Source organism: Terrapene carolina, unplaced genomic scaffold (genome assembly GCF_002925995.2).
Source record: "Terrapene carolina triunguis isolate 2854851 unplaced genomic scaffold, T_m_triunguis-2.0 Scaffold629, whole genome shotgun sequence".
Taxonomy (NCBI): domain Eukaryota; kingdom Metazoa; phylum Chordata; order Testudines; family Emydidae; genus Terrapene; species Terrapene triunguis.
Genome location: NW_020664980.1, coordinates 17,218,488 through 17,234,285, shown reverse-complemented (window position 1 = coordinate 17,234,285; position 15,798 = coordinate 17,218,488). Strand labels below are relative to the sequence as shown.

The 15,798-nt window shown below is 49.4% G+C and overlaps 1 protein-coding gene across 1 annotated transcript in view; it reads right to left on the bottom strand.

Moving 5' to 3' along the window:
• CYFIP2 (cytoplasmic FMR1 interacting protein 2) overlaps positions 1 to 12,702 on the bottom strand; it is a 63,083-nt gene extending 50,381 nt beyond the window's left edge. The window contains exons 1-7 of the mRNA XM_029913391.1: positions 12,586 to 12,702; positions 9,629 to 9,718; positions 9,323 to 9,400; positions 6,386 to 6,487; positions 4,031 to 4,212; positions 2,373 to 2,469; positions 1,189 to 1,317 (exon numbers count right to left, since the gene is read on the bottom strand). Of these exons, the coding sequence (XP_029769251.1) occupies positions 1,189 to 1,317; positions 2,373 to 2,469; positions 4,031 to 4,212; positions 6,386 to 6,487; positions 9,323 to 9,400; positions 9,629 to 9,718; positions 12,586 to 12,702 (795 nt within the window). The remainder of the gene's footprint in view (positions 1 to 1,188; positions 1,318 to 2,372; positions 2,470 to 4,030; positions 4,213 to 6,385; positions 6,488 to 9,322; positions 9,401 to 9,628; positions 9,719 to 12,585) is intronic.
• Between the last annotated feature and the right edge of the window lie 3,096 nt (positions 12,703 to 15,798).

The following is a 15,798-nucleotide window of genomic DNA, read 5'->3' as shown; positions in this document are numbered from 1 at the left end:
TGGACCCTGACACCCGGTATTGACCCTCGGCCTGATCCCCAACCAGGCTTTGGCTTGACCCTTGGCCTGACTATTGACCCTGATATGGACTCTGAGCCCCGGCGGTCGTTCCTGCCTATCGAGCTCCTGCCACTCGTCCCGCCTACCTTCGCCCGAGATCCTGACCCGTTCACTCTGTGGCCTCTTTGGGGTTACCGCACAAATGCTGGAAGGACCCCAAAGACTCCAACGATCAGTTCCATCCCTGCTAGCCAGGGGCCTGAGCAGCAACATTCAGGGGCTCCTAAGTCTGGGGGGGGGGGATTCAGATCCAGGGTTTGGTTTGCCACATGATGCTGATTTTGGCCCATGCAAGCAAAGAGCGGCTCCTAAACACTTGTGCGTGACAACAGAAGCACCACTTGACTGCTGTGCACAGCGCTTTCCCATTCCTCAGGGAGAGGCTCCACCTGCTGGCTGAACGCACAGAACAGCCATTGAGCATCCTCTGGGCGTGCTGGGCAGGGTTGCCGACCTTGTAAAGGGTCCAGAAGGAGAAAGCTGGTGGCGAGGGGAGACGGGGAGCAGAGGAAAGAGAGAAAGGAAGAAGGGGGGAAAGGGTCTGTGGAAGGATAGCAGAAGGACAGGAAGAATAAAGAGGAGAGGAGAGAGAACAGACTGAGAAAAGCCAGCCTAGTGATCGACTGAAAGCGCCATGCAGGGATGAGTTACTGCTCTGGCCGCTGGGTATGCCATGAAGGCAGCACACTCAGCCCCCGGGCAGAGGTATCGTTTCCGAACATGCCTGAGTGACCCATGCTTAGAGCTGTGCCCAGCTCTGCTCAGCTAGACGGACCGTCACGGGGCCCTGGAGGGGGAGAAGTAAAGGTTGGAAGTGGGGGACGCAGTGGAGATTATGGAGGAAGGAGCAAAAGATTAAGGGAGGGAAGATGGAGAAAGGGCTCAGGGAGCGAGGTGGCTCGGCAGGAGCTTTGATATTCCTTGGAGAGGCTGCATCCTTGTCATTCTAGCCCTTGGCTTGAGGAGAATCTGGCTCTGCGTGCGTGGAGAGACCCCCCGCAAATCTGACACCACAAGGGAGGAAGGGAACAAAGGAAAGAAAAAACATGTGGGAGCACAAAGGGATTTCACCACTAAGAAACGGAACAAAAGCCAAAGACTGCGAGAGCGCGTGTAAGAGGGATTCACCTTTAAGAGCATGTGCTTCTCGCTGGGCGTCAAGTACATCTTGTTTTCATAGTAGTCCACACAGATGTTGACAATATCCGCCAGTAGCTCCTCGTAGCCAGGGATAACTTCCAGCTGCTGATGCAGACACTGAAACACCAACACGCCCCACGTTAATCCCACCCTGGAAGGGCCAGTGAGAGGAAGGTGGAGGCAACGTTTGGAGGATCGAGGAGCATGATTTTCACCCTGCAGCTTGCAGACTGACCGGGCCGTCTGTGTTTAGTTAAACAGTCTTAGTCATTCTGAGCCTGTGGCCAAGGTTTCAGAACCAGGCGCAGGAGGAGAATGTCACCTACTAGCCTCACCTGAGGCTGTATAGGAAATGTTATCTCTGCTAGGGCCCCGGGGCTGAGAAACAAACCCCTTTTCTCCAGCGCTCAGGCCCTCAGGAACAACACTCCCTCCTTAGATTGATTCTTCCAGTGTGGTCACCAGAGAACCAGGGGTAACAGCCAAACATAACACTGTGACGTGACAGGAGGAAGAGAAATGATCTGGCTCAAGAGGAGACTTCGCACTTTGCTAGTGTCTTCTCTTGTCTTTGTGTCATGTTCTACCTCAGCGGCACAAACCATGGGATCAGGAAGGAGCATTTTTCAAAGCCCCTTTCTGATCTGCAGTCCCCGAGATGGAGTGCAAGTGTGGAATGTGGCCCTTCCCAGCTCCATCTGTATTTTACATTGTGCATGTCTCATCCGGAGAAGACTCTCAAGGTCGGATGCACCCAGTAGGTGAAAACAGGAACCTCGGTGTGAGAGACTGAAGGGTAAATCTTCTACCAAAGAGACAACCTCATCCCACTCATCTTGTGTCTTTTTGATCCCTACACCTTCTCTTTATCACTGGTAGCTGATACCCTGAGAACTCTAAAGTCATCCCAGATGTTCTGTTAGCTGGAGGTAAGGCCTGATCCAAAGCCCACAGAAGTCAACGGAAAGACTCCGATTGGCTTCATCGGGCTTTAGATCAGGGGCATAATGAACAACGTAGCCATCTCAAGAGCCAAACCTGCAGCACTCTTAGCCCTGCCAATGCAATCATGTCTCCCCTTCCCTGCATGGGAAGGTGACCCCACCTGGCAAAACTAACTGGTAACTTTGCTGAGCAAGTGGTGGGAGAGAGAGTGAAGGAAAGCGACCCGCCTGTGTGATCCGGTTGTGGTTCGCCAGGAACATGGAGAGGTTCTGGGATTCCTGAATAGACTGCGGGTCAGCCATCTTCCTCAAAAACTGGGCAGCTCTGAAAGGAGGAGATCCTGTGTTATCCAGGGCTTTTCGTATCAGGTTAACTCTCTCGGCGGAGTCACAATGTTGACGCCATGTTAACACAGCAGTCAGGTCATTTTACCCCAACACGGAGGATGGGTTAAAAAAACAACAAGTTTTATACAATTTAAGACTGTAATAATAGAAACATTTTCAGGATTTTCTTTTAATTTTAAATGAAAACAGCCTTTTTTTATCAGAATAATACTTAGCCCTTACAGTGTCCCTCTTATCTATCAAACACTTCACAGGTCTGAGTACGGTCCCTTCTCCCTGTCTGGCAGACAAGGAGACTGTGACACAGAGAGGTTCAGTGGATATTTACCCATTTACATTGTAATGCAAGTCAAGGGGGGAGCCCGAACTAGTTCTCAGACCTCCTGACTCACAGCTTAGTGTTTTGTCCTCTCGACACCAACTCCATCAGGAGATGCAGCTATTACTCTGGGATCTTTGCAGTGCCGACACTGTAACACTTTGCTAGTGCTTGAGAACCAGCATGTGAAAGTGACCAGGAACAGCCCAGATTAGTTTTACTGTCCAAGGTGAGCAAAGTTCTATTAATGAGCAAACAATATAAATGGTGAAAATAATAATGATAGCTAGCTCTTTAGCGCTTTGTATCCATTGCTCTCAAAGTGCTTTACAGAGGAATTCAGTAACATTATCGCCATTTTACAGATAGGGAAACTGAGGTTAGCTTTTTAAAATGTAATACCTTTAATATCCCTACATGTCATTAGTAACACAAGTAAAGAATGCTTTGTGTAATCCAGGCTCTTTAACCTGACATGTATCGGGGGTAGCCGTGTTAATCTGTGTCTACAAAAACAACAAGGAGTCTGGTGGCACCTTAAAGACTAACAGATTTATTTGGGCATAAGCTTTCGTGGGGTTTTAACCTGACATGGTTGCCTTGCAGGTTTGTTGTCTCCTGCAGTCTGGTCTCCTTTATTTTGCTAGACTGCTGACTGGTTTGCATTGAATATATTCTGTAGTTTTAAGGGGAAAATGCCCCAAAGAGCAAAATCCTTTATGGAAACTTATGCCACTAAAACTCTAACTACATTCATGCAACTCCTAGGTGGATGTTTTGCATTGTTGTTTAGTTTAGCAGCCATCTGGCACTGCACAGCGTTTTAGCAGAAACCGTTAATCACCTGCAAAATAATCTCATTAGCTCTCTCTATCTAAGCTATTTATCTGACCCCTATTACAGTAGTATCTGAGCACCTCACAATCTTTACTCTGTCCTCATAACATCCCTGTGAGGTAGGGCAGTGCTACTGTCCCCATTTCACAGATGGGGAACTGATGCACAGAGAGGCTAAGTGACTTGCCCAGGGTCATACAGGAAGTCTGTGATGGAGGAGGAACTCAAACCCCAGGCTCTGGCTGGCATCCTAACCACTGGGTCATCTTTCCTCCTCCTGCCCTGAGTCAGAAGCAAATGAGACACAGCCCTGGCCCTGGCCATCCTACGCCTCCTCCCCGCACGCTACAGAAATGTGCAAGGCAGGTGGTTCCCCTCCCACCTTTTGTAGGCAGAGTGGTCATTTTTGACGCTGCACTTCATGTTCTTCAGCTCATCCAGCACGGCGAACATGTTAATGAATTTCCCCAGCGTCAGGAGATAGGCCTCGGAGACAAAATCCTTCCTTCTCTCAGCATGGCACAAGCGCTTCACCTCGTTGCAGAACCGCTCGATAGCCTTGCGCTGGAAGACAACGGGAGGGGAACATACTTAGCGGGTGCCCTGTCCGTGCTTAGTAGAACTATGGAATCCAGTGGCTCGGCATGCACGTGTGTGCGACATGTCCCCACCTAACGACCGGCCCACCAAATGGAAAACAGCCCGTTACTGCCACTAGCTAATAGCATTCCTCCTCCAGCTCAGGTAGAATAGGCCTGCACGTTTAGCGCTGGGATGGGATGTCCACCCCACCCAAGGCCTGAGCAGGTTAACAAGGGCCAATTAACCTTATGGGCTGCACCTGGAGGAGAATCAGGAATGGATAAAGTCTAACGGATGATGAAGCGCAGCTGGGCAGGGGCAGGCTGAACGTGTATAAAGCCAGGATGATGAGAGCAGGAGGGGGCTGCCGGGAGGAGCTTTGCAGTCATTCCCTAGAGAGAAAGGGAGCTGGCTAAGGACGAGGAGGAGATCTAGGGGAAGAGCGAGCCCTGGGCTCCTGCTCTGCACTACAGAGGCTAGCAAGAAGCCGGGGGGTGTAGCCACTGCGAGTGGAGGAACCTCGGGCTGGTAAACCCAGAGATGGGCTGGGAGCTAGAGAAGTGAGGGAGGAAGGAGCCCAGGAAACAGCAACTGGGTCTGAGACTGAGTAGACTGTTGTTACTGAGTATAGGGTCCCTGGATTTGAACTCAGAACACTGGATGGGCCCGAGTTCCCCTGGACCTGGACGTGAACCGGAAGACTTCCTCCCATGGCATATGGACAGCTTGTCCACTGGGACTTTGACACCCCTGACGGATTAAATAGTGACCCGGCCGGAGGGCTGAGTCACAAAGAGGGAGCACCCCAAGTTCCAGAGAGAGAGAGAGAGAGGCCACGGGGCAAGCAACTGACAGAAAGGGGTGCCAAATGAGGCGAGAGCTAATCCCCAGACCCAGCCACCAGGATGAGCGCCAGCAGGGCGTGTACACTGTTACAGGGCTCAAGGTTCCACATCCAAACCCCACTGATGACAGATGAAGAGGCTTTGTTACAAATATCCCAGCTCATTTGAAAGTACTCTCACTGCTGGCCGGAGGAATGCGGGTTCAAACCCTGTATGGGGCCTTGGGCTGACAATGTCACATAGTGTGGGGAGCTCTGCCAGATAAAATAAGGTGTTACGCCAAGAGTCCTTCTGCGCAGCTTTTCAGGTGGATGTTAAAGATCTCATGGCACTGAAAAAGAGCAAAGGAGAAACCTAGACCCAGGTTCTGTGTAGGCTCCTGGAGCACAGCCCGGCTGTCAGTCTACACACTCTGCCAGAACCTACCATGTTATTTTGTTAAGTGCTTTGGGATGCCTCAAGTCTGAGCGCTGCTAAATTTAAGTCTCTGTGCCCTTATTGACGTTGGACAGTTACAGTGGTAAGTGCAAAGGAAAGGTTTCCATCGTCAGAAGACTTTCATTATCTGGGGGCATGTCCTCTTGCAAATGGGTGGAATGGACTGTGCCCGGCTTTGCATCCAGACAGAAGGGGAAACTGCTCCAAAAACACTGTCACATCAAAGCACATTGAATATGGGGAGCTGTGGAAGTGGCTGACAAAAAAATATTAATCTGAGCAAAAATAAAAGAGGCAGGTGGTCTGGCAACCTCATGCTTGTTATCTTCTACCACAAGTAGCACTGAACTCAAATATCTCCCCCCGCTGCAGAAATGCCAACAAAAACATGGTGGTGTAAGTGCCTTTGTGTCTTCCTCAACACTCACCGTTCAGGCTCTGGCGGGTGACGGCTCCCTCCTAACCCTTCATTTCCTTTTGCAGAGCAATAGAAGCATTAGTTGTTGTCTCTAAATACCGGTGGGGTGGCTGCCTTATAGAAATACATTGCAGAGCACATACCTACAGCAGGGCTGAAGCCATCTGGACCTTCATAAGCTTCCAGGCTCAGCTTTGCCCAAAGGTTTATGATCCGGGCCTGAATTTTGAGTTTATAATTAAATCTGAGGCTAGGCAAGAGTTGTGTGCCTTAGAGATTCTGCTGTGAGGTATCCCACATGACAACTGGCAGGTACAAAGCTAAAGGGTGTCTCAGTTCTACCAAGAGGAGTTGGGAAGGTGTCCTCCAAGCTGGATTGGCAGGGAAATGAGATCAGAGAGCCACAAATACTGAACTGCGAACAGAGCTCCTGCCTCTCTCCTTCACCACTTACCTGGAAATACATGAACTTCATCAGCTTGGTGACCTCCGGCTCCAGAACTTCCACAGTCTTCTCATAAATTTCCACCCGGTTCGGCTGTTCGTTACATTTCACCTGAACAACAGCAACAAATGGTCATCATTAGCATTCCTAACAACATCTCTGGTTTGCACCGGCCCCCATCCTCTGCTGATTTCAAGGTCAACATGACAAGGTGAAGCCCAGCCTGGGTTAAGGACGACAGTCGAGTTGAAGACGAGGTTTGTTGTTAAGGAAGCAATTCTCAGACCTGGGATTCCTTTCCAATATTATAAACGAGGACGGTAGCCTGTAGCATTGCTCTGAGAAGCAAAGTCTTCTGATACATTTTTTTGCCTGGCCATCATACAGGACGTAAGTCCTGGCTTGATGTCATCACATGAAGATGGAAGGTCATCGGGCCGTAAAGTTGCACTGGTGCCTCACATTGCAAAGTCACAAAACTCAAAGTACATTCGAGGTTTTAATGTTCTTGCAGCTCTGGAACAGACCTGTTACAGTCAATAGCAAGTCATGGGTTTTTTGAATGTGTTGTGACTCTACTACAAAGTGTTGTGGGGACTTTATGATTATTATTATTTTATTTTATAGTTAAAAATATCTTGATAGGTCACCTACATCCAGGTCATGGAAAGCTGGATACGGGGAGAGGCTTATCCGAATTTCACCTGCTTCAATTCCAAACTCTGTCTCTTTAATGGACACCCTGGTAAGAGTTATACACACTTAGTCAAATCCGACATTGCCAGATTTCATGGTTCTCTGAATTCATTTGAAATTCAGCTCGGAGGCCGCTCTCAACGTTACCTCCACTCTCTTTTGTGTGGGCACTATGATGTAAGGGAAGATCCTCAACCCCTATTCCAATGAAGTTGCACCACAGGAGAGCTGCCTTAACCGCATCCCTGTATAAGCAAATCCCCAAATGGGCAGCTCCATGCCACCCACGCACGGCCGCCCTAGCGCAAGGGGCACGTGGAGGGCATGGCCAGCGTACACTCCGCTCCAGCAGTTCTCACAGCTGTGACAGCCCCGATTGGGCCGATACAAACGGGACCAATTTAGAGCAGCAGTGCAGCTGCTCTCTCGTGTGTTTGGGGCTGAATCTGCTATAAAACATCTGGCCATAAGAGCACCTTTGCCCTCACGGGTCCATGGCAGAGATGCGTTGAGGCAGCGCAGAGGCAGCGCAGCAGGCGACTCCGCTAGGCAGAGTAACAGCACCAGGAGGGTAAAGATTTTAATCCACCAAAAAAACAAATGTTCTGTGGCATTCAATCCCCTCTCCCCATGCCCTGGCAATCTCTCTCGCTCTCTCTCTCTCCGTCCATTCCAACTCTGTCTGCAGCATGTTTCAGGGATCGAAAGAGGCAATTATAGCACAGCAACAGAAAATCATTGGGAATAAGCAAATATTCAGTCTCTGAAAAGCCCCAGGAGGCTGTGACTCATGAAACCATCAACAAAGGACAGCCCCAGGGGAACTGCATTTTGGCCTTTGCTGGGGTGCCACAGAGGCATAACCATCTGCCTTGTCAGCCATGTGGACGTATGTTTCTGGCTGTATCGCACTACTGAGAAGCCCGGGTGTCACAGTGGATAATAAAAGCATGTTGTATTTGCCCTGCTAAGAGCATCTACCACAGTGATGTAACGTGGGCTCACATTACAGCATACAGCTCTTGAGCCTACCCCTACTCAATCACTCAAGAGGACCACAGACGAGCAAACTGGCGTGTGAGTGTTTGCAGGATTGGGCCCTTCAACATTTAGGGTTTTGTCGTAGCTCGTGGGGCTAGAAAAATATCCAAATTTGGCTAGAAAAGGTGTCAAAAATTATGGCTGGATCAATACTTAAATATACCAGCAGCCAAAAAATGTGTGTTCATCCAGCCTTTGGCAAGGTTGAACTATGAACCAGGAGATCTTCTTTGTATATGTGCACAATATCTATATCCTACAGATCTACACAGACAGCAGTGATGTGTGTGTGTTAAACGGTGGAACCGTGGGATACGTTGCATTTCTCTTGCATCTCAGCCTGCATTGCTACCTATCCGACACTGCAGAGCCACTGCCTCTGAGCAGCTTCAATTAGCCGCCACTCAACACAAATGCCTAAAAAAATCCCCCCCACTCCCAAATGTGGAATTTCACTGCAGTTTGCACTGGTCTCAAGTTCAAGATGGGCAGAATCAAGCAACGGGCTTGTAACAAGTTTAACACTAAAGATAATGAAGTGATTTTTTTCAAACTTAACGTGATGTTTAAATCTCAGTGGAAGCCCCCAAACAAGTCAAGTTTGAAATCATCCCAATGTAACCCGTGGAATAGAAAGAGGGGGAAAGTGTGTTCCAAATACTGCTCCGTTGATTTCACTCTAGAGCCCAGATCCTAAAGGTATTTAGGCACCTAACTCCCATTGAAATCAATGGGAGTTAGGCACCTTTGAGGATCTGGGCCTAACTTCTCAAAAGCAAATAAACTTTGAGCTGAAACAATTTCCAGCTCCGAAGGAATGTGAGACAGTCAGGAGCATCCGAAGAAGAGGGGTTAGAATGGAAGCTACAACACAGCTTTAATGACAGCAGTGCTACCCACACGCCTCATAACAGACAGGGATGGGTCTTGCCCTGAGCACAGCACAAGTACTCCAGAGTTCTGCAGCTACTAAAGCAGCTATCTAGTGCTGTTGGTACTGCAGCCCACACCCCGCTCCTCCCCAGCAGTGGGATGGTTGGGCTGGGGGCGGGGTCAGTGTAGTCTCATTCCAGCTTCTCACCATACCCCAATAAGAGTCTTCTCTCCTTCTGGTTGATTTCCCCAGCACAAATCGAGGCATTTGTAAGTGACAGCCAGCTGGCTGCTGTAGCATGTCCCTCCTGGAAGGGATCCAGTACTACCTCTTACCTGGGGTATGGCCCGAGAGCAGCTCCTCCAAGTGTAAAGCATCACTGCGTATTCATGTCCTTCCTCCAGCATTTCATTCTGAAACATACAGAAACGCTCGGCTGTGGAACGCCCACTAGAAAGAAGCATGGACCAGCACCACGGGACTGAGGGTATGTCTACCCTGCAATCGGAGGGGCGACTGCAGCGTGGGCAGGCATACCCACACTCGCTTCAATTAAGCTAAAACCAGCCATGAAGACGTGGTGGCGCAGACCCTGGAAGGGGCGAGGCATGTAAGGGTCCTGGGTGGGCTTGGAGACTCACCATGCTAGAGTGCACTGTAGCCTGTTCGATGTACCTGGCGATGCCGGTCACAAAGGCATTTCTGTCTTCGAAGTTTGTGTCGAAATTAGCCTGCAGACACAACAAACGGTCCAGGGTTAAAGCACTGTTGGATATTTGTTATGGTTCAGCTGCTCCAGATGGCCAAAAGGGCTTCAATCATTCATTAAGAAGGAAGATCCCATAAAAACATGTAATGACTCCCCCGGTCAGGTCATCTGCATGGACTGATCCCAGCACCCTTGGGTCTAAAAGAACAAGTCTCTAGCGCTCATTCTGGAGCTCATACTCAGGTCCGTTCAGTCAGAGGCTGATGCAGGCTCATTAGCCGCTATTCATGCTCCAGCCTCTGGAGGGGGACAGAGAGCCACGCTTTGTTTGCAGGGGTTACCAAGAATAAACGGTGATAAAGGGCAGGAAAATATACACATTTACAAGTCAGGCAGTCCCGAAGGGGAGAATGTGTCTGAGGCACCAGAGCTGAAAACTCACAGCCAAGTCCTAGTGGCTGCTCTTGTACGTAGATGCGCTGAGAGAAGAAGAAATGAAGGGCACTGGCTTCTGGCTTTAAGGCCCTTGCCGCTGCGCAGACTAACTGACACAGGGCTCCAGCCTGCTCCCACTGATGTGAATGGCAATAGATTGGGGCTAAAAACAATCTAGAGCTGTCAGAGGGCAGCCTGCCCCTTTAAGAGACCAGAGGCCTGGGGCCAGTCTGCCCTGTTCAGTCAGCCCCACCCCACTACACCTGTGCTGGGTGTGGGACTTAAAAAACCCCAGGAGACCCCAGCACTGCAGGGCTGTCTGGGGAGGAGAGCAGGAGGCGTGAAGGAGGAGAAAAGCTCAGCAGCTGAGCGCTGACTGGGGGCGGAGGGTGGACAAGCTGCTCTGATGTAAGGCAAGAAGCTGGACTCCGGCTAGGACCTGGCTGAGGGCTGTGACCTGCTAAGAGCCCGTGGTAGGAGGGTAGACCTGACCTGGATGATGGAGGCTAGTCAGTCTGACAGGCTGTTGCCACTGGGAGCCTGCCTGTAACCAGGGGGCTGCCCCTCAGGGACTGTGCTACCCCAGAAGTGGGCTGGAGGCTATGGCGGGCGCAGGCTGAAGCTCATCGTGGGGAAACTGAGGTGGAAGTGCTGCGATGCCAGGTCTTGCTGCGAGGAGATGCTCTGGGACGGCGAGTTGCAGAACAAGAACCGATAATAATATGAGGTGGCAGCTACCGCAGCCACGAACACCTGCTGGGAGAACTCCTTACTTACAGGCTGACCCTACTGACAGCGAGAATAATGGGCTCCACTGAGGACCTCAAAGCACGTCACAAATAATAAATGGCTGAGCTTCCCCATCAGGGCCGGCTCTGGCTTTTTGGCCGCCCCAAGCAAAAAAAAAAAAAACCGGGGGCGGGGCCGGGGCCCGGGGGGCGGGGGCCCCCCGGGGCGGCCGGGGGGGCCCCGCACGGGGGGGGGGGGGGGGGGAGAGAGAAAGAAGGAGGGCGGCCAGGGCTTCAGCGGGGCGCTGCCACGCAGCCCCTCCTGCCGCGCCGCCTGCCACTTGCCGGGAGGGCTCCACGCCACTCCAGTCGGATGGGAGGGAAGGACGCGGACTGCCCTGCCGGGCTTGCTGCAGGGCGCTCCCGTCCTCCGCCCCCTACAGGGCAGCCGGAGCGCAACAACAACAAAGAGAGAAAAAGGAAAAAAAGCGGCCGTGCCGCCCTAGGATTGGGCGGAATGCCGCCTCCTACAAGCTGCCGCCCCAAGCACCAGCTTGCTCGGCTGGTGCCTGGAGCCGGCCCTGTTCCCCATACCACTGTAGGGTAATTTTTTATAGAACCATCTTAGAGAGAGGAAAACAAGGCACAGAAAAGTACAGGGACCCTATAGGGAGTCAGGGGAAGATCAAGAACCCAGGAGTCCTGACTCTCAGTCCCCTGATTCCAGGCAGACTTGGATGTGAACTAATCTAAGATACAAATGCATGATGCTGCTCCTCCCCAACACCGCCAACAAAACTGGCTTTGGTGAAATCGTATTCACTTCAGTAATTGATTCCTCCCAGCTCCTGGATTAAGAGTAGAGTTACAAGGGCATCTGTAGCATAACTGTCGTGAAACTAGATATCTACACAGCGCATTCATTTCTGGGATAATGTAGCCGGGGAGAGCCAGTCTGAGGACTGGAGTGGCGGGGTGGAGGGCAGTGGTGAAGGCTAGCAACCAACGCCCGGGGTTAATCATGATATGGAAACAGGCTTGACCAGGTTTTCCAGACTCAGGTTAGCCCAGGTATTTTAGACTCAACCTTATTCATGCCTGTGTGGGCTCCCTGAAATGGGGCTGTCCTGGACCAACTTCGCTCTGCCCTCCAGCGTGCTCACTGGAAGCTGGCCAGGAGGGAGTGAAAATACTGGAGAAGTAGACAAATTAAAAACAATGGCAGGATTGCCTCGGGAGGGATGGAATTTGACCCACAAGTGCCTGTGGAGCTGATAACTTGTACTAGATGCTAATGCTACAGCACGAGTGTCCGATCTGACCTAGTGAAACAAATTTTGCAATCCTCCACGCATGACAAGGCAATCACTGCACACATAGTTACACATTAACATGGGGAGCAAGCCAATCGAGGAGGCAGGAGTGTGGTGGGGGGGAGGAGTAAATATCCACATACTATATATTACCTGGTGTCTATATTATAAGATATATGCACTACATAGAAAGAGGAACCAACAGGACCTGTACACAGCAAAGCACATCTTGTGATCTTTTACTGTTGCAATAACTTTCCTCTGTCCCGTATTTTCTCCCATACTTTGGTCCTCATCCCTTACTCATACTAGAAGATCCTTTTGACTGGTCTGCAAACACCCATGCACACCTATTAGGAGTTACCATTCTAAAGCTCGCCTCCCCGAGCCAAAATCTGGGAGCTGGTACGTACCTGGTACATGATGGAAGAGGGAGGTGGCTCGATGCATGGCTGCTGGTCTGGCAGCGGTAGCTCCTCCAGCAGGTCCACATTGGACAAGGCATCTTCCAGCGTGACGTGAGTGGTCATGGCTCTGGATTTTCAGGCGATGTTAGGAAACAGTAGCTAAAAATTCATAGAAAGGGAGTGAAGGGAAATGACCCAGCAGAACAAACCCATTCCTCGCCTGGCTTGCATTTCAAGCACCATCTCAGGTGCCCTGTCCAAACAGCAAGCTAATATTCCAGTATTTAAATGAAAAGATATTGCCAGAGACGATGGCTTAGAACTTATCTCCATTAGAGATTTTTGCATAGGGTCAAAATCCTGAGTGTAAATGCACTGCACTGGTGTGAACTGGGGTTTGCTCATGCTCTTGTTTAGTCTGGTATAAAACTGGTGTAAGCCCCATTTTACACCAGTGCAACGTAGCTACACCAGCATAGCGACAATGGTGCAAAAATCCCTAATGCAGACAAGCCCTTAGGCGCTATGCCTCAGGTTTTAAAATACCATCAGACCTTGGAACCATGGGGTCAAATCCCCACAAACCTGATTCATCCCCTTGAATGTTCAAAGTGGATAAAAAGGGTTTCTATCACCCTTGTATCTTTGAAAAAAAGCAGTGCAAAATGGGAAAGCGTTCATTATCTGCCAAGTGGTGCATGGGGCTTTAACTCCTCTTAAAGCCCATGGGAGCCCCATAGCTAGATTGTCTCTGAAGGTTTCCCTGAATCCTGTGCACCTGTATCTCTTCTCTGGTTAGTGCCCGCCAAGTACAACAAGCATAAGCCGATCTGAGAGCCTGGACAGACAACCCAGAGCCTGATCTGAAGCTATCTAGCAGCTAATTCGGGGTAGGCAACCTATGGCACGTGTGCCAAAGGTGGCACGCGAGCTGATTTTCAATGTCACTCACACTGCCCGGGTCCTGGCCACTGGTCCAGGGGGCTCTGCATTTTAATTTAATTTTAAATGAAGCTTCTTAAACATTTTAAAAACCTTATTTACTTTACATACAACAATAGTTTAGTTATATATTATAGACTTATAGAAACAAACCTTCTAAAAACATTAAAATGTATGACTGGCACGCGAAACCTTAAATTAGAGTCAATAAATGAAGACTCGGCACACCACTTCTGAAAGGTTGCCGACCCCTGGGCTAATTATTTCGATTTAGTTATGTACTGCTGCACTGAGGCCCTGATCCAAAGCCCACTGAAGTCAGCAGAAGCCTTGCCATTTAATTCAATGGGCTTTTGGCTGAGTCCTGAATGAGACTGCATGTTTCATCTTTTTTTGTTGACTGTGCCAAAGACTGATGTAGGCAGATGATGAGGCCGCGAGAGCTGGCTTTCCCACAAATATTTAAGCCTCTGCTGTGTTTTTATTGCTTATCCTTTGGGATCCACAAGGCATCATTGTGTTTCTGCCCATAGAGCTGCAGAATATGGGAAGCTTAACGGTGGCTTAAATTTGGGGTGTGTTGCAAACTGTAAAAATTACAAACTGTCACTTTAAATCCTAAAAGGATTCCTGGTCCTGCTTGCAGGCTACAAATTGTGTAGGAAGCAGGCAATCTTTCTCTACCACAGTCAGCCTGCAAAGAGCCAGCCTTAAAGCAAGGTGGGGTGAGTTGTGCCTCTCTACTTGAGGGAGCAGCCTGTTTTCTCTCTCTCTGTTTTTAGTTCTTGTGTGTTTAAGGTTCTGGATTTTAAGAAACAAAGTCATGTTACATTGCAACTGGCCAGAAAAGATAAAAACATAAAACACTCTAACTTCTCATTGCAAACCATCAACATAACCAGAGTCACCTTTGCACAGCCCCCGCTCTTCCTGTGCTCAGCACAGGGAGGAACTCACTGAGAATCAGGGCCTATCTCTTTTATTTATTCAGCTAGCTTCCAGGTTCTAAAATGTCTGAGCCTGTCAAACAAAACCCAACTAGCTGAGCTGGCACTGGTCAACCTCAAACTTGCAAGACACCGTTCCCCCCCCCGCAAATAGTCTGCATGAGATGTTTAATTCTCCTCTCAGTACATACCCAGAGTGCTCACTGACACTTGTGGGGTTAACACACATGTTAAGGGAAGAGACGCATATATCAAATTTAAACTACTATATTTTCTGCCTCTCTTTTAAGCTTCAGTGCATGTAGTAGCAATGACGGAGAAGACAATCCCATGCTTACTGAAAATCCTTTGCCATTTTAATTCTTCTGTGCAAAACAGTTTGATACAGCAACATACCGGAAAGCACACATTGTAACTGAGTCAGGTGGAAGCATGCACTCCAAAAAGCAAAGAGGTATTTTTAGAACAGCTCTGTAAAATGAGAACCACCAAACTGAGGGACAGGCACACTGAATAAAGCTTGAAACTTTGACGTTTCAAATGAATCTCAAAGGAAGCCAAAGTGAAAATCAAGTTATGCGCTTGGGTGGAATGCAGCAAAGAAATAAGTTGCAACCCTTTAAAAATGCCTTTTCTTATGATTCTTGTAAAAAGCGACAGAGAGTCCTGTGGCACCTTTAAGACTAACAGATGTGTTGGAGCATAAGCTTTCGTGGGTGAATACCCACTTCGTCAGATGCATGATTCTTGGAGAGCCTTGGTGAGGTAGTATCGTCTCCCTTTTGGTGTTTTCTGGGTCACTGAAGACCCCTCCGAATGTGAAAACGCAAATATCAGAAGACTCATTGCAACCCCTGCGTCAGCCATCCATAAACTACGAAGGTGATTTCACAAAGGGAGGCAATACTTTTTAAATGTCTCATCGGGAGCTGAATTTTCTGCCGAATTACCCTCCCGCCCCTCCACAGCTTGGCTAGTGGGGAATCCAGAGATGAATCTCAATTTTCAATCTTTCCTCTACAGTTCTCCTTTCAGAACTGAGGTTTCCTTTTAGATTTCAGCACTAAGAGTGAAGTAGGAGGACTTACATCTCAGATCTGAGAAGGACAAAAGAAAACATGATACTAGTCCAAAACATGATACTAGCACCTCTCACGCAGAGGAATACAGCTGAGGGGTCTGTGTGGTGTGTGTACAGTGCTCAGACATCATGGTGTCACTGAAATACTGGTCCTGATGCTCCATTGCCCTGTACCTTGTGTCTTCAATACTGCCTGTGCAAACGGAATGCAGAAAAGGGGTAGAGCGCTACCATTCTGTCTGGTAGCAT